The 24,839-nt window shown below is 45.0% G+C and overlaps 1 protein-coding gene and 2 pseudogenes across 1 annotated transcript; 2 read left to right on the top strand and 1 right to left on the bottom strand.

Annotated features, from left to right (window-relative positions):
* The first annotated feature begins 2,121 nt into the window (after positions 1–2,121).
* LOC125521382 lies at positions 2,122–8,713 on the top strand (annotated as a pseudogene).
* Positions 8,714–13,589: 4,876 nt separating this feature from the next.
* On the bottom strand, positions 13,590–21,506 carry LOC125521380 (annotated as a pseudogene).
* On the top strand, positions 21,286–24,839 carry LOC125518100 (cysteine-rich receptor-like protein kinase 44; the record flags this gene model as incomplete). Its single annotated transcript, XM_048683038.1, has 8 exons — positions 21,286–21,552; positions 22,268–22,369; positions 22,480–22,677; positions 22,722–22,782; positions 23,526–23,748; positions 23,858–23,981; positions 24,366–24,578; positions 24,654–24,839. Coding segments are annotated over exons 1-8 (1,374 nt in total), but the record flags the coding sequence as incomplete, so codon positions are not given.

Genomic DNA, 24,839 nt, shown 5'->3' on the forward strand with positions numbered 1-24,839 from the left:
ACTGTTCCGCGCGTCGATGCCGGAGATACCTGGAACGCCGCGTGCTAGGACGCTAATGAAAGTTGCACTGCGCCATGGATGGCGGCAGCCTGAACCACGTTCGACGCAGTTCACCGCTCGACTGTAAACCGAGCGGCGTCCTTGGTGAAGTGAACAGGGCCAAACCTGAAGTGCACGAGGACGGAGTGCGCGTTGACAACCGCGACGACGTAGTAGCGTGGCTGACATAGGTAGCGGCACCGGCGGTACCGGCGGTCGATGTCCGATCTGACTACGACCGCCGTGCATGTTATGACGTTGATGGAGGCTGCACTGAGCTTAACATGGATCGTGTGACCTATACCAAAGCACCCCGTGCAACACCACTGCTCCGAGCGGACAATGATCCCTCCGAGGGCGGCGGCGGCAAGGCTTCCCGGTGTTCAACGGCAACGGAGGACCGGCCGGGAGAGAAAGGGGTGGTGGTGGGAGGAGATCAGGCCGGCGGCTCGATAGGCGCTACTGCCTTCATCCACTCGAGGAGGAGAATTACCTGACCGTTGGATTAAAAAATGGCAGACGGGAGCATGGATGGGAGCACACCGAGGGAGCAGGCAAGCCCCGTCCCGGGGAAGAAGGCCACATGGGTGGGATGGGACCTTGAGGGGTGGGCCCTCCATTTAATTTAATGGCCAACACCATTTGTTTTGAGAAGTTTATGCCACTCAACATATTAGGCTGGTTGTAATGGGGAGTATCATATACTAGTATCATGCATATGATACTAGTGTATGATACTACCTCCCTAATGCATAGTATCATGTAGTACTCTATTTATTGCCATGCATGACACAAAGTAGCATATCATTTAATATGATACGGTATCATGATATGATACTACATCCTCTTTTCTTTTATTTAATGCTATGACACATCATCAAAATTGCCTAGTTGGCATGCATGATACTAGCTATGATACTACCATTACGACCAGCCTTACAGGCGAGCCCAGTTGGTCAGGATCATCATTAAAATGTGCTAATTGCGTCACTAGTGTTTATTGCAAAAAAGTACACCGATATCGGTTGATTTTTTTACGGTATTTAAAAGTGGTGGTGATTTAAAACCATAGACAAGAATGTTGTGGTTTTATGCTATTCACCGAATCTGGAGTAGTAGCTATCATCAATCGAGATGTTTAGTATGCTAAAAAGAAAAGGTCATAAGATATTGCAAACGAGGAAACTGTTAAAACCAACACACTTGTTTCATAATTAGTACTCCCTCGGTCTCATAATTAATATAAGATGTTACTATATCTAACATGTGAATATATTGGATGATACGAGTAGGACGTTTTGGTGCCCAGGCTCATTTGCACCCGGTTAGAAAACAATTCGTAAAAAATTCAAAAAATTTCAAATAAAATTTGTGTGGTAGACAATTTGATGCATGAGGCCCGGTCCAAATTTCAAGTCATTTGGACATATGAGCAGCTCTCAGCAAAAAAGACAAATCGGGCCAAAATAGTACATGAACAGTCAACATTTTTACAGACCCCCAATTTGTCTTTTTTGCTGAGAGCTGCTCATATGTTCAAATGACATGAAATTTGGAGCGGTCCTCATGCATCAAGTTGTCTACCACACAAATTTTATTTGGAATTTTTTGAAATTTTGTTTTGATTTTTTTCGTCGGCGCGAGTGCAGATGAGCTCGGGTGCAGAAATAGATTTTTATGTAATAATGTCTTATATTATGAGACTGAATGAGTAGGAATTTTTCACCCGTGTTACTACAAGTTCACCACAAGTTCTACCTCTGCTGCCACCTTGGTTTGAACATCCGCCTGGTGGCTACCGGCACCTGATTAAAATACATACCAAGTTCAGCTTTTAGCTATCAACATGCATTATAATAGGTTCTACGTATGGTACGCATCTACAAAGCAATTCCACCCGCATTATTAAACTAGAGACATCTACATGCTACCCTTACCCCACACGGACCATGAACGAATATACTCCCTCCGTCCCATAATATAAGAACGTTTTTAACACTAGTGTAGTGCCAAAAACGTTTTTATATTATGAGACAGAGGGGGTACTCACAAGGTCGAACAGTGGAGTGGACCTGTGATTACTATTGCCAAAGCTCGTCTTCCTCCATTCTCCGCACAGCCTTTCTCCCCTCCCCCTCCGCCTCCTCACCCTCATCCTTTTGCCAAGTTCTTCTCCGGCAAGGGCACCGCCCCCTCTAGGTCGTGAGGTGATCCTGTATCTCCAGCCATCCTCTTCATCGAGCGGCGACCCTGGCGCCGCTTCTCTAGCAGCGAAAGAGACAAAGGTAAGACATGAAGATTGTGATGTAGAATTGTAGACTAATCCTCTGTTATTTAGTGCTAGATTCCTACTGTACCATAGATATAATTAGGGGCAGGGTTATCAAAAGAATTTCGATACCATTTCCGTGCGATGTTTGCTGCTAAATGCTAGTGGAGAAAAGGCCTCTCTCTTTCACACCACCTATAGATAAAGTTTTTTTCGCGCATGGCTAATTAACAACATTAGTACATGATTGTTTAGAAGTAACGCCTATTAACTTCCGCTGATCAGGAGTTGTGTCCAACACCGAGATGGCAGACCGTAACCAACACAGTGAGAAACTTGCTGCCCTGGACAAGGCATTGCTCGACGAGAGTGTGGATCCAATCGATCTACCTTTCTCACTTCTCAGGTCCATCACAGGGAATTTCTCCGAAGCTCAAGAAATTGGCAGGGGTGGTTTTGGAGCAGTCTATAAGGTGACACACGCGGACCCTCCGTTCTGAATTAACGAGACAGCACAATCAAAATTAAAAACAATTGATACCTGACATGATTCATGTGAGCTGCAGGGAGTGCTTCCAAGTGGTCGCTCCATTGCCGTGAAGAAGCTCTTTGAGAGGTTCGAGATCCTGGACAAGAATTTCGAGAGTGAGGTCGCCTGTCTCATCGGAGTCAAGCACAAAAACACGTCGCGATTCCTCGGATACAGCTCTGAGACACAGCTCGTGATAATGCCATACGACGGAAAGCTTGTATGTGCAGAAGAACGGCAGAGGCTGCTCTGCTTCGAGTACCTGCGCAAAGGGTGCCTAGCTGGCTACCTCTCTGGTAGAATCAGATAATCCTTATAGCCCTCTCCTTACATTTCTACTGTATAGTTAGGCTTAGTAGCACATTTCTACCAACTTTAATCTGTAGTAATTTAGGATGCCGATAAGTTCCAAAAGTTCGGGATTTGACCATGGCAATTCAAACGTTTTTTTTGTGGCAATTTATATTTGTTGACATGACCGTGCCAAGCTTAGTTGGTAAGCATGGCAAATCCGTCCTTAGTTAGTTTTTTGCCGGAAAATTGTCATGTGTGCCAACTAAACCTGCCATCGTCGCATCAACTAAAATTGTCATAAAAAACATTCAATTTGCCATTGTCAAAAATCTGACATTCGGATTTTATCATTTCTGAAAATTTGTTTGCCGCTCTTATGAGTTTTGTTAGTTATTTTTGGAAGCTAAATGGTAGTTTTTTTTCTGCGATGGAACGAAATGGTAGTTTTGATCTATACTTTTGTACCACTCAAAATATGCACTCTTCTATCTGGACATATTTTGGATTTCTTGTCCTCTTTGCCGTAAAAGGGAAGATTTCACTAACAAATATGTCACGAAAACATAAGTGACATTTCTGTGTGTGTAGAGCTTAATCAATTGACCAAAAGAAAATTTCGAGCATCTCCAATATGTTGGCAAGCCTACATCTTGGCAACCTACAAATCTTTGGCACACACTTTATTCACTAATCGAAAAACTACACCAATTTTTATGCAGGGGATATATGGCACCGGAATTCTTAAATAACGGGGAAGTCACCTTCATGACAGACATATATAGTTTGGGTGCTATAATCATGGAGATCCTTATGGGACATAAGGAATGCTGCAATGTTAAGAAGGTAATTCTATTATATATGAGTAAGGTTCAAAGAAAAATATTTTAGACATGTGTTTAGCAGAGACCTGAATGTTGTTGAACAAACATGCAAGGGATATTCAATTAGAGTATCTAACTAACAGTAGATTTTGCAAATGACAAGATTTGAATGTTGTCTTTGTTCCGATTTTCCACCAAAAAACTGTAAAATAAAGTTGGTTCTGATTTCTTATGTCATAATCCATTGAAAGATTAATAACACTAAAATTGATCAAGTACTAAGTTAATATGGCTCTGTGTTTTTGTTTTCCTATTCTAAAATGGATGCCGTTCTTTTTCGTGACTCGCTATGGTTGTGAAATTGGCAGGTAGTTGGAAGTTGGACGAACAAGTTTGGGGCATCAAAGAACGAGACATCACTCGAACAAGTAAAAGTATGTGCTGAGATAGGGATTAAATGCATGAACCATGACCCAGGGAACAGGTCTCCTACATGGTTTATCATCCATGAATTTGAAAAACTGGATGTACCAGAAATTACAAGCTGGTCTGTTAGAAGTGATGTAGCTATAACAGAAGGGCAATCTACCGTTCAACAGCGAGTTGGAAACAACAGCATCCTTGATGAATCTCGCTTATTCACAACATATGATATATCAACTGTGTCTGGTGAGTGTTGCTTGATACATCTCCCTACCTTGCATAGCTAGCCCAATGCGGCAGGGTGGTCCGGTAATAGTAATATTTACATAAATTTATTTATTTTCAAGGAATTATATTTTACTATACTATATGTTAGCTATGGAGAAATTCCAGGGTGGCCCATGGAACACCTTGTCAACCCCTAGCTACGCCACTGCCTTGAATTCTCTTAATATCTCTGTTTGTCTTGTGTGTGCTTGATTAAGTAAATGGCCCGTTAGAGTGCTTCGTTGGGCACCATGGGACGCTTGTCATGAAACCCGACATGCTGCTAACTCCTGCTCAGGAATTCATTAGCTTGCCCAAGAGGATCATGGATCGGATGCACCTTCTCAAACATGATATTAAAGAGATAAGCTCCTACCTTGATAAACTTGCAGAGGTGGAGGATCCTCCACGATGGCCAAGTGCTGGATAAATGAGAATCCTCCATTCTCTCATATGTGAGCTCTAACATAACCATAGATCATAACACCAATGCGTGGTTGGCTATTGCACGTGTTTGTATTACCGCAAGGCTTCAAAGCATATCCTCGCAGACCACATGAGGAAGATAACCCAACAACAATTAACTTGGATACACAAGTAGCTATCAGCTAACACCTCCAAATTTGTATCCTAGCGCCGTGCATGATCTCTAGCGCAGGTTGTCAGCAGGTTCGTTGGCTATTCAACTTCTATCCATTCCTGCCTACTATGCTAATTAGTTCAGTTACTTGATTCATCGAAACTGTTTATTAATTTGCTCCTCATTCGTCGTCAAGCTAGGTTAGCTAGATGCTAAAATTGTTGGTGTCTACCCTTAAACCCTAGCTCGCCCTGACCCTCTCTAGCTCCCACTCTCTCTCTCTGTGGCACGAACCGAGGAGGAAGAAGGAGGAAGGAGGAAGGAGGAAGAATACGCATTACACAGGGAGCGCACGAACGCCCGCTGCGCGAACAACTTTTCCCGAGCACGAACTCGACACACCACCGTTACAAGGAGCCCCGCACGTACTCTTGTACCTTGGGCTGGCGCTGGGCACGACCCGCACGCCTCCCACCCAGCCAGGCCACGACCTGGCCCGCTCTAGCCGCGCCCACGACGCGCACGCACACATCTGGGTTGCGCTGAGCCCGCACTGGTCTAACCCGATCACACCGCCCCGGCTCGCCAAAGGCCTCCTACAACTACGGTGCACCACCTGCACACACACGCACACCCATGCACCACACACACACCTATGCCGCGGACCCGACGCGCCCGACGCGTCCGACCCGTCGCCGCGGCTTATTCTGGCCAACACTCACCCCCTTAAGCCACGGCTCAGAGGAAGCCGTCGTCCTCGACGCCGACGTCTGCCAGCAGTGCCCGCTCTGCAGCCGGCGCCCTCCGCAGCCTGGCACACTCACACTTGAAGTGGCCGCGCTCGCCGTAGCTGTAGCAGCGGCCGTGCCGGTTCCCGCCGCTGCCCGACGCCACGCTCTTGCCGTTGTCCTCTTCCCGTGCGTCACCGTGTCGCCGCTCCCGCGCTGCCCACTGCACCGCCGTCATAAGCAGCTGCTCGCTGCCGTCTTGTCCGCGACGCCTCGTCCGCTCATCGAACGCACGCAGCTACCCGAGCGCCTCATCGAAGGCCATCTCCTCGACGTCGCAAAACTGCTCGATCCCGGCGACGGCAGGGTACAGGCGGTCGGGGACGGTGTCCAGGAGCTTCTTCATGAGCGCCGCGTCGTCCAGCATCGCTCCCAAGCTCGTGTACCGCGCCGTCATCCCCGCAGACCTCCCGGCGTAGGCATCCAGAACCTCGCCGTCCGCCATGCGCAACCGGTCAAAGTTGCCGCGCAGCGTTCCAAGCCGGGCCGCCCGCACCCGATCAGCGCCGACGAAATGCACCTTCAGGGAGTCCCATACCTCCCTAGCGGTGAGCTTCGTCGCCACCTGCAGCAGCACATCCTCCGGCAGCCCACCGAGGATCATCGCACGCGCCGTCTTGCACTTCTTTCCGTTCACCGCCGCGTCGCCCGCCGGCGTCACCGCCTCCCAGAGTGTGTGAGCGTCGAGGATGGCCTGTGCCTTGATCGCCCACGCCGTGTAGTTGTCCGGTGTGATCATCGGCATCACCATCGACACCGAGCCCCCACGTGCACCGTGCGGCATGATCGCCATCGCCGTCGAGTAGCTCCCTTAAACCCTAGCTCGCCCTGACCCTCTCTAGCTCTCACTCTCTCTCTCTCTGTGGCACGAACCGAGGAGGAAGAAGGAGGAAGGAGGAAGAAGACGCAGTACACAGGGAGATTTCACCGGCGCACGAATGTCCGCTGGGCGAACAGCTTTTCCCGAGCACGAACTCGACACCCCAATGTTACAATGAGCCCCACAGGTGTTTTTTTACCCTGGGCCGGCGCTGGGCACGACCCGCACGGCCCCCACCCAGCCATGACACGACCTGGCCCGCTCTGGCCGCGCCCACGACGCGCACGCACGTGTCTGGGTTGCGCCGAGCCTGCACTGGTCTGACCCGATCACACCGCCGCGGCTCGCCAACGGCCTCCTACAACTACGGTGCACCACCTGCACGCACACGCGCGCACCCATGCACCACACACACACCTACGCCGCGGACCCGACGCGTCCGACCCGTCGCCGCGGCTTATTCTGGCCAACAAAAATTTCTACCCTATTTGCTGTGGGCGGGTAGCAAAAGTGAAGCAAACTGATTAAAATCTTCTTGATGCATCATAGATATTCAAAACAATGCTTGGTAATTAACAACGAATATTGTTTCATCTGTAGTTAATGTATTCACTGATGTGCGCGTGCCTCTGCCGAATTGATATGTACTAATTGCTTGTGTGTGTGTTTTGTGTGCAGAGGAGAACTTTACGATAAAGGAGCTACTAATTGCTTGTGCTAAAGCCATCGACGACGACAAGGACACCAACATCTTTTGTTCAAGTATCACTAAGATGACAGTCGCAGAGTTAAGGGAAATGGTTTCAGTGTCCGGTGACCCACTCGAGAGGTTGGGAGCCTACATGTTGGAAGCGCTTATTGTCAGGATTTTCTCCTCATGGCACTCAGTCTTCCAAGCCTTGGAGTGCGGTTTTGAACCTGCTGCTACAAACCACACCATTGACTTAATCTCATCCAGGAATTCCTTGTACGAGTGCTGCCCCTACTTCAAGTTTGGTTACATGTCGGCGAATGGCGCGATTGCAGAGGCTGTGAAGAAAGAAGACAGGATTCATATCATCGACTTCTGTATCTCAGATGGGGCTCAGTGGGTTAGCGTCCTGGTCTCCTGGAGGCACTTGCGACACGTCCTGGTGGTGCACCAGGTGTGAGGATCACATGCATAGATGATTCACGAGCCAGCAGCAACCTAGAGATAGTTGGAAGTAGGCTGTCGCATATTGCCCGCACATGCGACCTCCCCTTTGAATTCCATGTGGTTGCCATCTCTACCAGCCAATTGGAAGCGGGCCACCTAGGTGTCATCCCTGGTGAAGCTGTCGCAGTGAACTTCACCCTGTGGTTGCACAACATCTCTGATGATGATGAGTCATCTTTGAGCGAGCGAGATAGGATCCTGAGGATGGTCAGAAGCTTGTCACCCAGGGTGGTCACCCTTGTGGAGCAGGAGCTAAACACCAACGACGCCACCACTTTCGCAGAGAGGTACACGGAGACGCTTGACTACTACACCGCTGTCTTCGAGTCCGTTGACTTATGGCTCCAGAGGGGTGACAAGGATAGGATGGGCATAGAGCAGCACTGCCTGGGGAAAGAGATGGTGAACCTCATTGCCCGCGAGGGCACGGAAAGGGTGGAACGACATGAGCTTTTCAGCCAGTGGAAGGTGCACCTCATCAAGGCTGGCTTCACACCCGCTCCGCTCAGCTCGCTTGTAAATGACGTCATCAGGGAGCTGCTGCGGAGATACAGTCCCTACTACCGGTTCCAAGAGAGGGACGGTGTGCTCTACCTCGGATGGAAGGACAAACCACTGGTGGTTACGTCCGCGTGGCATTGATCTCAATTGACCAGCATGCTTATATATGCACTATGATGGATGACGTTCGTGGCCACACGATGGTACTCCCTCCGTCCCATAATATAAGAACGTTTTTGACACTAATGTAGTGTCAAAAACGTTCTTATATTATGAGACGGAGGGAGTACTAACTAATTCACATTTCCTTCCAGGCTGTATTTATAGACAATTTAAGAATTTTATTATGCTTGGTTGGTAGATTACTACTAGTATCATTCGTGGCTACACGGAGGGAGTAGTATCAACCGCGAAATCATTTATCATGTAAGTAATACTATCTTTCAAATTATTACTTACATGATAAATGATTTCGCTCCATATCCTAGTCTGCCAAAGTGTAGTCAACTTATGTAAGTTATCAAGGTGCATTTACGGCACTTTGATGATATAGCATCTTACTAATTTGCAATCAATTGTTAGTTATTTTTTTCAGATTCTTAAAGAAGAAGCTGAGTTCTATTGCAGGCGAAAAATGCTACAGCTACAGGCAATTGTTTACTGGTTCAAGTTTACGGAAAGATGTGGCACTAAATACTTGGCCTGCTGGAAATCAGGGGGGCCCATAGAGTAAAATCAGGGAGGAGTTATTGGTGGCATAGAGTAAAATCAGGGAGGAGTTATTGGTGGAAAACATCCCGTAACCAGAATCCATAAGTAATTGTCCATAAGTCTAGCAATTTTGATTGCAGGCAGCTGGCCTTTTTGAATTATAAGATATCACAATCCAACACACATGGCACCTACATAGTTCAAATTGTCAACAGCCTATATGTTTTCACATAAAGATATTGCTTCTGAGGAAGCTGTTCAAGTTCTCGCAGAAGTCATGGTGAACCTCACCACGCATGGCATGGAGCTCCACCACATTAGCAACAGAGACACAGTCCGGATCCTGTGAATGGTAATTAAACAGCCAATCGCAAGGACTGCCTAACTAGCTGAAATATCAACTGTCCGCTACGGGCGAGCTAATCTAATTCACTTGCAGGAGAAGACCCATCAACATCCAGCAATTTGGGAAGGTTGCACAAATAGCATATCTCAACATAAACCAGAAACATCACAACTATTTGCAATAAATCATCAATCTGAGGAAGTTGCTATGTGAGTCCACAAACGTCTTTGACTGATAACTAGTGGGTAATTGCACTAGAGAACCGAGCATTCACCAAAACCTTCATACTTTCTGTGTATTCAAACCAATATAACCTCACCAGAGCACGCTTAGCCAGGTTGGTGGAAGATCAGAGAAATATATGCATGCATGAACAAATTTACTCCCAAGAGGGAATTGCTTTAGCTATTTAGAAACGGAGGGGAGTAAGACATCACAACAGCCAAGATAGCTTCAACAGAGCTGACGAGTGTATTCCGATCTCCATTCTTAGTGCAAAGGTAATCATCAGGCTGGCTGAGCACACGATGTTCCTGATTTGATTAATGAGATATTCTTGTCTTGCTTCTCATCATCTGCTAATCTTGCTCGTGTCAAAAGATGTAAAGTACTTTAATTCACGAATTCGTCATGCCTTACCTATGAAAGGACTGATCAGATTCCAACAAATCTATCCAAGATGGTTTGAAGAGCAAAACCTCTAGCAGTAAACCATGGATAGTGTGAAGCCTCGAACTAATACATAGGGCCATCAAGCACAGCGGGCTAATGGGATTCAACGGAGAAGTAGATTCAGATCTCTGTTCTTGACGCTAATCATCATCAGGCTTGGCAGCTCAGTGTACCCCCCCCCCCCCCCTACATGAACAACTGTCAACTGTCAAGTGCCTCAGATTAAGCATTCTTATTGCAAAAATGCTTCTATCTTATTCAACACAGTTAGTTACAGGCACCAAAATCAAAATAACATAAGAGTGGAGACAAACAAAATGCAAGAAAAAAAACATAAAAGGGAAGTGAGAATAGCATCGGAAATTCCCCTACAATAATGTATCATTCGTGTCTCTGATTTGAAATCGGGAACGGTGCAGTCCCTATCTTGCTTGTCGTCATATAATCATCATGCCACCAGAAATAAAAACTAGAAACTCTGAGCGATCAAAAATGAAATATAACCACACTGAGATGATTTCAGCAAAAACATGAAACGAAGTAATAACCCATGCTTACATAACTACACCCATCATTAAAAAAAAGGAGTACCCAGTGCCGAAAACTCCAATCATCGTAAGACAGATTGAGAGAATAATCAATTGATAAATAAAGTTGCATTTTCACTAATGTAGTGAACATGCATGGTGGATGAAACAAACAGAAATAAGGATGCATTCATTCTGAAACAAAAGAGCAAGATCACCAATATACGCTTGCTGGAGAAGAACACATGAAAGCATAAATCGCACTGCAAAAAGACCCATGACAATTCGGCATCAGTGTTGCGCAAAACAATAGAAAAATGTACATAGCTCAATATATAAGATGGTAAGTTGAGGCATGCTTCCGATCTGCCAAGCGTTCGTACTTCCAACAGCATATTTGTTCCCTGGGGCCCACTTAGCCAGCCCGGCACAGGGAAATTAAGAGTTCAGGGGGTCTCTGACTCACTATTTTTTAACCTTCGAAATTATGTGCAAAAGCATGCAACAATGCAACATAGAACTACAAACCAGCTATAGCTACAACTCATTCATAGATTCATTTATTCATAGATTAAACAAGCTAGAACTACATCCAGGAATAAAATTTACATATACCACAAACTAATCTATCTGCTCCTTGTATGAGGGGATCGGGATCATCGCTTTGCCGAAACAACCATCCACGTGGTCATTGGCGGCATGAGGCATCTGCCCATCCTCATTTGCAAAGGTCTTCTCCCGCTATCGGTCATGAATGAAGATCTTCGGCGGTTCGTCAACACCACCCGCTCATCCTCGATGGACTCAATGATGGCGTAGGCTTCGCCAATGAGGGACGTGTTAGCATATAGCTCGACGAGGGCTATAGTGTCCGACTGCACCGCCTCAAGCTGCACCTCCCCCTCGAGGTGCTCCTTCCACCATCGAGAGGCGGAAGTGCTCCCGCGCGTCCTCCATTAAGAGGTGGGGGTGATGTCGGCCCGTCGACAAGGGCGTCCACCATCTCCATCCTGGGGCCAATTAGGTCAACTGCCAAGACCACCTCCTCTGAGACATCTCCCTCCGAACCCGAGCCTTCTCTAGAAGTTTTTTCCACATCGCTTTTGAACTTTCCACAAACTGGTTTTTCAATTTTCTTCTGTTTTATTTCTTTTTGTTTTTATTTTTCTTTCTTTCTTTTTTCACATCACAAACTTTTTAAATTCGCAATTTTTTTAAATTCAGGTACTTTTATGAAAATCGTAAACAATTTTCAAATTTGTGAACATGTTCTAAAGCTTGTGAATATTTTCTTGGAACTCACGAACAAAATTTTGATATTCGTGAACAATTTTCAAATTTGTTAAGATTTCCAAAACTTATGAATATTTTCTTGGAACTCACAAAATAATTCTTGATATTAGTGAAAACTTTTTAAACATGTGATCTTTGATGTTAGTGAACATTTTTTGAACTTCATGAAATTTTTAAAGAAGTGAACAGTTTTTGAAATTGTGAACATTTTCCTAATTCATGAATATATATTTTCAAATATTGAACACTTTTTGAAATTTCAGGACCTTATTTTTAAATTCATAAACATTTTTTCAATTCTTGATGTTTTATCCACAAACAGGTTTTTGCTGTTGCAAACATCTTTTGAAGTTCTTGGACATTTATTGAATTCGTGAACATTTTCTCAAATAGCCAAGCATGTGTGTTGAATTTGGGAACTTTTTTTGAATTCACGAATATTTTGGAAAATCACAAATAATTTTGAATGCACTGACATTTTTTGAAGTTCAAGAACATTTTTTTTACTCACGAGCACTTTTTCAAACAAAGAGCATCTTTCAAATTATTAAACATATATTTTCATTTTTTTTTTGGGTTTGAAATCCTGAACAATATGAAGCCAAACAAAAAAATAGAAAAAGAAAAGAAGAACAAACAGGGGCGCAACTCGCCCGCACATGGGCCAGCCCAAATTTTGTGCGGGAGGGAGCGAGGGGTGCGCCTTTGTGCACGAGACCTCCCGCGAGAGCTATGTCTCGCATTAAGCGAGATGGAAGGAGCTCTCACTGATGGATCCCCACGCTCGCCACAGTACATACAGGGCCAGACCCATTCGTTCGATCACTCATGTTTTCTTCACTGGTTCTTAGCTTCGGTTTTTTCTTTTTTCGCTTTCTTTTGTTTTTTTTTTCTGTTATTTTCTGTATTTCGTTATTGTTTTTCTTAGGTTTTTATTTTCTCTCCACTTGTTACAAACAGCCGTGATCCAATGCAGATCATGAAGCGCAGTCTCAGTCTGTGAAAACCGCGCCCCATTCAACCGGGTTAACGACACTCTGTCTCTATGAACTCTTTGTATTGACTTCCTTCACATGTTTTATTAACATAACACCCAAGTCCTTGCATCTCGGTCTGCTTCAACTGTTTGGCCAAAGTTGAATGGGAAAATGAGATGTTCTTGTTCGCAGCTTTTATTATTTCCAGCTTTTATTAGGTGATATTTGAACTGAACCCGGTTGTGAGATGGCAGCAAAGTACTACAAAGAAAGGGGTGGACTTAAATATGCAGGGCAAATCGAGAAAATAGTTTCTGCTCTCATCGTTTTCCGCCTCGCTTTGTAATTCTGAAGGGATTACTAAGATCTATGTACTACTTTGTGTTCTTTGCACTTGACTACGGATAATTAACATGTGATGTCAATTCTTCTCTCCAACAAAAATGCAGCCTGAATCCTAGGATTACCTTTTTCAGGGCGATTAGGAGGAGCATTCATTAATCATCAGGATTGCAGCCATTACAGAGAGGCAGATTACAAGAAAAACAGAGATCTTGATCCATAATCACCATTAGCTGTCAAAAACAAAGATTCAGAGGACACATTGGCAGTACAACCACATCAGGAAAAGTTAAATACATTCGTGGCAAGCTCCTTGATCCAGCGGACACACATAAAGATCAGGAGCACCTTAATCAGCTGCCCCTTTTCACTTCTCCGGCAGGGCTATGAAAGATAGACATAGTACGATGCATGCAGGAATTATGGTCTGCTATGAACTTCGACGGAAGGGCGGTTCGGGTGCATCAGCAAGGCCTCCTTGAACACATCCTGGGCCTCATTTAACGTATAGCTATAGCAGTAACGCAGGAACACATGGATCTCTTGGAGGTGTAACAAGTGCTCCATGCCGACTGGTACAGTGCCGCCCCAGTCAGACGCACTGAACAAGAGTGTTCGTAAACTGGGCACAGCACCTGCCTCAAAGCCCAGGTACGCCGTAGTGTCTTCCATAGACCAGAATTCTAGGTACTCCAGAACTGGGAATAGCCCTGTGCCTAACATAGCTCTTTCATCAGGGATTTCACATGCTCCGAATTCGAGGTGGACGAGAGAGGGAAGCTCTCCAAGCAGATAAACATCCTGAGTTGATGTCTGTTCAACAGATAGCTTAAGGAAGCGCAGGCAATGGAGACCACACAACCATTTTGGAACTCTCCACAACCGCCACCTATGCAATTCAAGACGCTCAATATGTTGAAAAGGATTGGATAATGAGCCCAGCTGCTGGCTATCCTCACACTCAACATGAATGCCAGAGATGCTCAGATATTCAAGGTTGCCGAGCATTCCAATGGAGCGGGCCAAAGCATCAACTTTTGGCAACCCCAAACTACAACCTACTTACATATCCAGTTCCCTCAGATTGGTCAGCTCGCTGAGACCCATAAAACACTCCAGCGAGCTCTTTTCCATCTCAAGCCCTCGCAGAGTGTGCAATGATTTCATATTCTCGATACCTTCAGGCAGGTATGTAAAAACTGGAAGAAGCAGAGACGACAGGCGGGGCAAATGAACTATAGCTGAGGGAATGCTCTCCATCAGTTCACAGTCACACTCATTTATGTCCAGCGTCTCCAAGTAAACAAGCCCACCAAGTTCAGTAGGGAGCTCTACCCACGAAGCTCTAACCATCAGATACCGCAGCAGAAACAATTGGCTAGCAGCGGTGAGGTCAACTATCTCCCCGTCCCAGTCATTAAAAATGATTAGCACCCTGAGGTACTTGAACCACAAAATAGGGAGTATAGTGTTCTCTAACAGTAATGATAGAACTTGTGAAAGCCTAGTAGCAATAGCAGTGTCATATGTTGCTCCACCAACAGCCACGGAGCACAGGGATAATCGGCGAACCTTGTATTTGCAGAGATGCAGCAGTCTTGCCATGTCCTCAGAATTGTGTGCCACACTTACAAAATTATCTTCTACACACTTGCTTAAGATCAAATCAAGCATCATATCGTGTACTCTGCAACACAACACCTCTCCATACTCATTTTCATCATTTTCTGCCGGCTGAATCATGCTTCTATTGATAAGCTCATTGAAATAACTCCTGCCAACATGCTCCAAATCTGGTCCATGCAAACTGCTGACAAAGCCTTCACCTATCCATTGTTTAACCAGATCATCCCGTGGTATGATGTGGTCCTCAGAATACATACCAAGGTACAGAAAACATGGCCGGAGATGAAGAGGAAGATGGGTGTAGCTAAGGTTTAATATACTATTCATCTCTTTCAATGAAGGATTTGTAGCAGAATGGGCACCCAGAGATTTCCTTATGCTCTCCCAGTGTTTCCTTGATCTCACTTGAGTAGCTAGTAGGCTAGCTATAGTGATAATTGCAAGCGGCATACCACCACACTTCTTCAGAATTTCAGCCGCAACATCTTTAAGATGGGGTGGACAAACAACTTCAGACCCAAATACTCTATTGGAGAATAACATTCTTGAGTTCTGATCACTGAGGGGCTTCATTGTGTAAATGCACCCACGGTCATTGTGACAGGCCATGCCAGCCACATCTTCCACTCGTGTGGTTACAATTATTCTACTCCCGTTTCCATTTTCTGGAAAAGCGCAACTAATAGTATTCCATGCCGATTGATCCCACAAGTCATCAACTACAATAAGGTACCTGTTGAAATGTTTGCACATGTTATATCATTGCAGAATATGACTGTAAGTTGAAGACAGAAGCATACAAAATAAAAACAAACTTGATGCAAGCAAATCTATTGCTCGGATGGTTGGTCCCTCCCTCTCTCCCCCTCTCCCTCCCTCCGTCCCTCCCTCCCTCACTCACAAGACTATTCCAATAAACATCTTAGCAATTTTTTTACACTTCGTGTAAAAAGTGCAATACTTCAATCAGTTTTTTTCCAAAGATGTATAGAGTGGGATCTGCTAAAGAAGCATTATAGAATAGCACCCTTTGATGAGAGATATGAGCAGGAGGCTTCAAGAAAACTTGTGTTTTCAGAATTATGTGAAGCCATTAAAGAAACAAAAAATCCATGCGTATTTGAACCCGAGTACCCGGGAAAAAGGCAGAGTTTCTGCTCCAACATGTTTTTGTAATTTTGAATCTATATCACAAACGTAAAAACAAGAAAAAAGTCAAACCTCCCACATGCATGGACAAACAAGCACAACCAGAACATGCACTGACCAATTACTTGCTACTTCAAATTTAAGATGAGTAGCCATTGCAAATGAGTATAAAACGTAAGTAATTACCTTTTATCCGTGAGATACTTCCTTAGCTCTTCAATGATGTCGTCAAACCCACAATCGTGAGAAGAGACATTTATCCCAAGTTTCAATTGTAGGCGATTGAGAAGCACTCTCAAATCAGGCATCTGCGAAACTGAAAAGAATGCCACACAATCAAAATGCCCTTTGACCTTGTCAAACACCTGTTTGGCAAGTGTAGTTTTACCCAGGCCTCCAAAACCAACAACGGACACAACCTTTACTTTTTTCTGAGTATTCATCAACCAACTGATAACCTCTTCTCTCGGGCCTTCAATGCCCACAAGGTTGACTGCCTCCTGGTAGACCGCTCGCAGGCGAGCGTCGACAGCCACAGGGCCAAAGCTAGGCTTGCAATCATCAATCTTGTAACTCTCACGTCGAGCATTTGCTTCTACCACAAGAGTCCTAAGCTCTTCCATCTGGTTGGAAATTCGATGAAGCTCGCACAACCTCTTGTGAAGTTCAGCAGCCTCCCAGAAAAAACCAACCTCAACATACTCACCCCCGAATTGGCGGATGAAGTCATCAATGCAATTTTCCATGTCATAGGAAATCTCCCTGAGATCATCCCTCCAATTTTTTACCCCTGGAGCAAGCTCATTCATGAGCTCCGGCAGCTCAAGAGCAGCGTGTATGGCGCTCAACTCCTTCTCAAGGAACGACGCCTGCTTCCTTACCTCTTTGCACTTATTGTACTCATCGTTGATGAAAGTGGTAAGCTTGCCACTAAGGGTGCTCATCACCCCGGTCGCCACACACACGGTTGATGTCCTCCTCTTCTTCTGTTGGCTCACTTTGCCATCCTCCTGCTCCACCTCCAGCGATGATGGTTGCAGTTGGAGTGGTGCGACATAATCATCCATCAACTTTAGTTCATCCGCCATCTTGGAGAAGCTTATCTGCAAAAAAAAATTGAAAACAAGATTAGGAGAAATCGCTAAATAGAACATATTGTACAAGCTGCCCAAGAATGTGGTAAGCTTGCCACCGAGGGTGCTCATCACAACAGTAGGCAAACTCATGGTTGATGCCTTTCTCTTGTTCTCTTGTCTCACCTTGCCATCCTCCTTATCCACCTCCAGTGCCAATGGTTGCAGTTGGTATGTTGTGTTAGAATTATCCATCAGCTTGCCACTAGCGACAGAATTACCCATCAACTTCAGCTCATCCGCTAGCTTCGAGAAGCTTATCTGCAATAAAAATGAAAACATGTTTAGAAGAAATCACTAAATAACGCGTATTGTACTCGGTGCCCATGAACGTTGTAAGCTTGCCATGGAGGATGCTCATCACCCTAGTCGCCACACTCACGTTTGATGCCTTCCTCTTCCTCTCCTGGCTCAATTGGCCATCGTCCCGCTCCACCTCCAATGTTGATGGTGGCAGTTTGGATGGTGTAGCAGCAGGACCATCCATTAATTTCAACTCATCTGCCAGCTCGGAGGCAATGCTTGTCTGCAACAAAAATGAAAAATGGCCATGACACATCACTAAATAATTACTGGTAGATCATATAAATTTACTATTGAGTGATTGTACCCTAAAAAGCACGGATACGGGGACACGGACACGGCGACACGCATACGGGGACACAGGATACAGCATTTTCCAAAAACAGCCCATCAGGGACACGGCAAGTATATATAAAAATAAATAAAAATATGCCATGTAATATAGAGTTAAAAGACGAAAAAATAACGAGAAAGAGATCGCCCCATTCAGCAGTAACTGGGCCACAAAGAAGATGATCCATTAGTAATTGGGCCGGCCCAGCTAGTGCCATTTCAAGAGCAACTGGATGCTACAGGTTAATCTGCACCGTCAAAACTCAAGCCCTATCTCTCTCTGCCCTAACGCTCTGACCAAGCCGCCACTCTCCTCCCAGCAATGGATCTCTCATCTACCCCGCAGCAGCTCTCGGCCTCTCGCCACCGCCCTAATCCCAGCGTGCTCCTCTTGCCATAGCAGCAGCGGCGGCCAGCGCTGCAGCGGGGGATGCAGCAGCAGCAACGGCGGCGTCACGGGCGCAGCAGCAGCAGCACCACGGCGGCGAGGGCAGCAGCAGCGCGGCGGCGGGAGGGTGCTCCAGATCCAGCGTTGCCTCGTGTCCCTTCCGTGTCCCAGCCGTGTCCTCCCTTTTCTTTCTTTCTTTCTTTTAATTCTTAATTCGGGGAATACGGCGGGATACGCGTATCCCCGTGTGTCTGAGCGTGTCCCCGTGTCCAGCCGTGTCAGCACGGGGATTCGGCAACTTCTGCCGTGTCCATGCTTTGTAGATTGTACCTGCCCTTCTGTTGAGGCACCTACGTCACTTGTAACAGGCCAATTTGAAATTTCCGCGTCACCCTGTATTCCACGGATGATAAACCATGTAGCCGGCCTGTTCCCTGGGTAATAGTTTGTACATTGTATCCCTATCTCGGCACATGCCTTTAATTGTTCCAATGGCGTGTGACTATTTGATGTCCCAAACTTGTCCGTCCAGCTTTCAATTACCTGCAATTTGATAACCATGGTTAGTTATAAAGAAGGACGACATGCATTTAGAACAGAAAAACAAAAACACAGCCGTATTGATCAGGACCAGAGGCCAAATGCAAGGATAACTATCACAAACAATTTTGAATTTCTCACTTGATTATTTTTGTGTTATTAATCTTTCGATGCACATAATGAATTTAGAAATCAAAATCAGCTTTATTTTACTTTATGTTTTGGGTGGAAGATCGCTGCAAAGACAACATTCAGATATTGTCATTTGCAAATTCTAATGTTAATTTGATACACTAATTGAATATACGTTGAATTTTTTTCCAACAAGATTGTGGTTTCTTCTAAACAAGTTGTCTACAAAAAAAATTGTTGAAACTTCACATACAATATAATTACCCCCTTAACACTGGAGCACTCCTTATGTCCCATAAGGATCTCCATTACAATAACACCCAAACTATATATGTCAGTCTTGAAGGTGATTTCTCCGCTAATTAAGAATTCTGGTGCCATATATCCCCTGCACAAATTTTGGTGTAATCTGTTCGATTAGGTGAATGAAGAGTATGCAAAAAAAATTGGCGGATGACTGATGAAAATGTTAAGTTCGCAAAGAAAATTGCTAGCCTACATTGTCCCAAGCTTGTAATCAGTAATAGCCCGACTCTGGCTTCCACTTAAGCGCCGTGATAGACCGAAATCCGCAATTCTGGGCACCATGTTATGATCCAATAGTACATTCTGAGGTTTTAGGTCCATGGAATAATATGCTGTTTTTGAAGATAATGTACACCCTCACAGATACCCTTGATTATTTGGTAACGTGTTGTCCACTGAAGTCGACAAGATGCATCTGCGAAGAGTATACAATATAACAAATAGTTAGTACTATATGAGGTGGAATAAGCAGTCCAACGAAACAAAAGAGGCCTTCGAGAATAATTGCCCGATTTTGAAAGTTAATAAATATGCTAAAAAGTTCAAAGGAAGTTCTCGAAACACCCATCTCATCGTCAAAACGTGGGTGTGACAATTGTGGGGGGGGGGGGATAAGTGGCACTTCATTTCAAAATTGACATACACTGAATTTTTTTTGGATGCTCGATTAAGCTCTATCCACAACAGAAAAAGATATCTGTTAGTGTGCTCTTCTCTCTGAGGCAAGAAGGATGAGAAATCACAATATGCCCAAACCGAAGAGTGCATGTTCTGCAGCGGTATAAGAACAGAGCTGAAAACTACCATTTAGTGTGCAAAAGGAATTAACAAAGCTCGGAAGAGTGGCAAACAATAAATACTCTGGACTGCAGCTGGTAGACATTTGCTACTACTATAGTAGAAATGCAAGGAAAGCTATAACCTATAAGGCTAATCTGATTTTACCGGAGAGATAGTCAGCAAGGCACCCTTTGGGCATGTACTCAAAGCAGAGCAGCCTATGCCGCACATCTGCCAAGACATGCTTCCCATCATATGGCATCAGTACTTGCTGCGTCTCAGAGCAGTACCCGAGAAATCTCACGGTATTCTTGTGCTTGACCCCCGTGAGACAGGTGACCTCACTCTCGAAATTCTTGTCCAGGATCTCGTACCTCTCGAAGAGCTGCTTCACGGCGACAGTACGACCACTTGGAAGCACTCCCTGCATCTCACATGGAATAGCATCAGCCAGATTGTCTCTGGTAAATTCAGTTCAGGGTCGAGGGTCTGCTTGCTTACCCTGTAAACCGCTCCGAACCCGCCCCTGCCGATTTCCTGAGCTTCAGAGAAATTTGCTGTGATGGAGCTGAGCAGTGAGAAAGGTAGATCGACTGGATCTGCGGTTTCATCGAGCAAGACTTTCTCCAGAGCAGCAAGTTGGCTGCTTTGGCCGCCATCCGTCATCTTGGCTGCAAAAGTTAGGTGTTATTCTCCTGAAGCATAATTAGTGTTGTTCATTAGCCATACATGCAAATAAGGTGAAAATTGGGGCCTGCTATTATTCAGTTGCCTGGAAGATAATCAGGTTAAAATATTTGACTTAAATCGATACTATATTGTTTGGGTAACTGAAGAAATATCTATCTGAAGTCTGAAGTCCATCTAAAAAGTCTGAAAGAGACGGACGGACTTTTTCTCTCGATTGTAGCAAATATAAAAACAACATCTATGTGAAGAAAAAGCAGTATCTATGTGAAATCTGAAAGAGACGTGGATCTGAAATGTAGGACTATGAAATAGACGGTCGGCCGGACTCTTTTTTTTCCTCAAGTGGCAGCAAAAAAGAATACTAAAAGAAAGAGGATCCCCTGATTTAGAGCTATGGAGGATCCGGATCTAGCACTAGCTAACAGGGGATGAGTCCCCATCAATCACCATCTTAGTGGCTTACGGTAGGTACCTTTCTCTGCAGGGGAAGCGGCGCCGCGGACCAAGGATGTCAAGCGTCAAAGGATGGCCGCGGTCGGGTGGGCCGGAGAAGAACTTGACGGGAAGGGTGGAGGCGGCGCTCTCGCCGGAGACAGTGAGATGGGAGTGGAGGGGCGGAACGCGGAGGGGGGAAAGCGGCCGTGCGGACAATGGAATGGAGGACGACCAGAGCAGGCTTGACCTGGAGTGTGCGGGCGGAGACTCACTGGAGAAAGATAGCACACCACAGCACGTGGGTGCCGACAATGGCGAATGCCACGCACTGTTTGGCCACGTGACTCCGCGTCTGTGTTTACCTTTCCGTGATGCTCGTGAGCCAAATGTTTTTGGAAATTTTATCATAATCCGGGTTTCCTAGAAAAACACCCGCGCCGTCCGCCTGCTAGTAATACCGATTTGGACTCAATTAACTTTTCTGATATTCAAACAAAAATCCACACTACAACTACAAGAGAAGGATATTCACAACAGGAGTAAATATCACCCCCACCACCAATGTCCGCAATATTTGTTCTTTTCAACGCAGATAACTTCTATTTCATCACGAACTACTGTATTTATTACATCCTCTTTTAATACAAAAAGGTTAACGTTGTTACATGGCAATGCCCTGAAGACTTTTTTTGTCTGAAGGTGTTACATGGCAATCCGGGTTTCACATAGGTGAGACGAAGTCGACGCTGCCGTGTCAGGCTGGCATCACAAGGAAAGGCGAGTTCCGGTGCGGGTTCAGGGGATTTACCTGCGCCGGAGAAAGTGGGCGGAGGTGTCGGCTTGGGCAGGGTGCGGCTTGGACTACGGGCGAGCGGAGGAAATCGACTGAATTTTCAGGCAAATGAATAATACTAGGTCCCATTTTCTTCTTCTGTATTTGCACGTACGGCTAAAGCAACAATAATTATGGTTCGGGAGAATTAACACACAACTTTCTTAGATTGAGGCACGAGATGACGGACAATGATCAAGACAGCGAGCTTGCAGCCCTGTAGAAAGTGTTGCACAATATATCTTTTTCACTTCTCAAGTCCATCACAAGGAATTTCTCTGAAGCTCAGGAAGTCGGCAGGGGCGGGTTCGGGGTGGTCTACAAGGTAATAAAGGCAGACCCTCCACTCTGAAATGAATTAAGCAGAGACAACCAAAGTCCAAACCAGCTGATAATGGCAATTTAGCTGACAACGAAGATTCATGTGACATGCAGGGAGTGCTTCCAAGTGGTCGCACCATCGCCGTGAAGCAGCTCTTCGAAAGGTACGAGATCCTGGACAAGACTTTCGATAGCGAGATCGACTGTATTGCAGGTCTCAAGCACAAGAATACGGTGCGATTTCTCGGGTACTCCTCTGAGACGCAGCGTGTACGAAGACTGTGCGACGGGAAGCTTCAGTGGGTACGCAGCGTGTACGAAGGCTGTGCGACGGGAAGCTTCAGTGGGTAGCCAAGCGGCAGAGGCTGCTCTGCTTTGAGTACCTGCCCAAAGGGTGTCTTGCTCCCTATCTCTCCGGTAATAATCACATCAGCCTTATAGCTTTCCTTCCATCTCTACTACTACTATATAGCAGCACGTACATGTCCACCAACTTTAATCCAGAGCATTTATCGTTCTCACTCTTCCTGCTCTAAATGGTAGGTAGTTTCAAGCTCTGTTCTTATAACGATACAAAATATGCACTCTTCTGCCAAAATAATGTGATAGGCATGGCCAGCTCCATTATTTTAGTAGATGGAGGTAGCCTCCAAGCTAAAAGGTGAGGCTTGGATTTTTCTTTTGTTAGAGGCAGCAAGCTGCAATATATGATGGTTGTCTTCAAGAAGAGAGAGTGTGTTTAGAGGCAGCAAAAAGTTCACACTTTGGATGCTTCAAGTGCTCTCTTCTAGTGTAAAAGAGTGGTGGATCAAGCTTGGTCGAGTCAAGTGGTCAACAGAAAAGTCTGAGAATCTCAACTTGCCAAGCCAATATGTTGGCAAATCGACATATTTGAACCTGAATGACTATAAATTTCACCGATCTGGAAAATGATGTGATCTAACGGTGAGTTGATCTATCATACCAAAGTCGTATGGAAGAGTATCATATGCATAGCAGTGCTCCAAAGAAATAGGTGTACTGACAAATTTCTTTGAACTTGTAATTATATTGACTTTGCAAAAGGGGCAAACAATCAAGTAGGCCCTTTTCCCTTTCATTGGACTGCTTATCCGACTCATATGGTACTAACTGTTTGTTGTACTCTACACTCTCCACAGATGCATCTTGCGGACTTCATTGGACCACACGTTATCAAATAATCAAGGGGATCTGTGAGGGTGTACATTATCTTCACCAGCACCGTATTATTCACAGGGACTTCAAACCTCAGAATGTACTATTGGATGATAACATGGTTCCCAAAATTGCGGATTTCGGTCTATCGCGACACTTAAATGAAAGCCAGAGTCGGGATATTACTGAAAACAAGTTTGGGACAATGTAAGCTAGCAATTCTATTTAAGAACTTGGATGTTTTTATTGGTCATCTACCAGCTTTTTTGTATGAACTTTATACACTAATCGAACAAACTATACCATTTCTATGCAGGGGATATATGGCACCAGAATTCTTCAATAATGGAGAAATCACATTCAAGACAGACGTATATAGTCTGGGTGTTATAATCATGGAGATACTTATGGGACATAAGGAGTGCTCCAATGTTAAGGAGGTAATTACATTATATACGAGGTTCCAGCATGCTTAGCAGAAACCACAATGTTGGTAAACAAAAATGCAAGACATATTCATTCAGAGTATCTAAGTAACAATAGTGTTAACAAATGACAAGATATGAATGTTGTCTTTGTAGCGATCTTCCACACACAAAAAAACCTAAAATGAAGATGGTTCTGATTTCTGAAGTCATTATCTGCATCAAAAGACTAATAACACTGAAATTGATCAAGTGAGAAATTCGAAATTGTTTGTGGTAGGTAGCCTTGCATTTGGTCTCCAGTCCCAAATCAATATGGCTGGGTCTTTTCGTTTTTCTGTTCTAAAATGATTGTTTGTTGTCCTTTTTTGTAACTCACTATGGTTTTCAAATTGGCAGATAGTTGAAAGTTGGACGAACAAATTCAGGACATCAGATAGCCATACAACCTTGGAAGAAGTAAAAGTATGTGCTGAGATAGGGATAAAATGCAGGAACTATGACCCCCGGAACAGGCCTGCTACATGGTCTATCATCCGTGGAATACTGGATGAAGCGGAAATTTCGAACTGGTCTGTTACAAGTGATGTAGCTACCTCTACAGAAGGGCAGGTGCAATCACTCAAGTAAATGTATATGATCCACCAGAAACTCTAGCCTCCTAACCTTGTTTTCATTTTGTTCCAGATAAGACTTGCCTCCAAGCGGTTGGATGAGCTGAAGTTGATGGATGATTCTGCTACACCATCCCAACAGCAACCATCAACGCTGGAAGTGGAGCAGGAGGGTGGCAAAGTGAGCCAAGAGAGGAAGAGGAAGGCATCAACCGTGAGTGTCGTGACTGGGCTGATGAGTACCCTCAGTGGCAAGCTT

This window comes from Triticum urartu, chromosome 7 (genome assembly GCF_003073215.2).
Source record: "Triticum urartu cultivar G1812 chromosome 7, Tu2.1, whole genome shotgun sequence".
Taxonomy (NCBI): domain Eukaryota; kingdom Viridiplantae; phylum Streptophyta; class Magnoliopsida; order Poales; family Poaceae; genus Triticum; species Triticum urartu.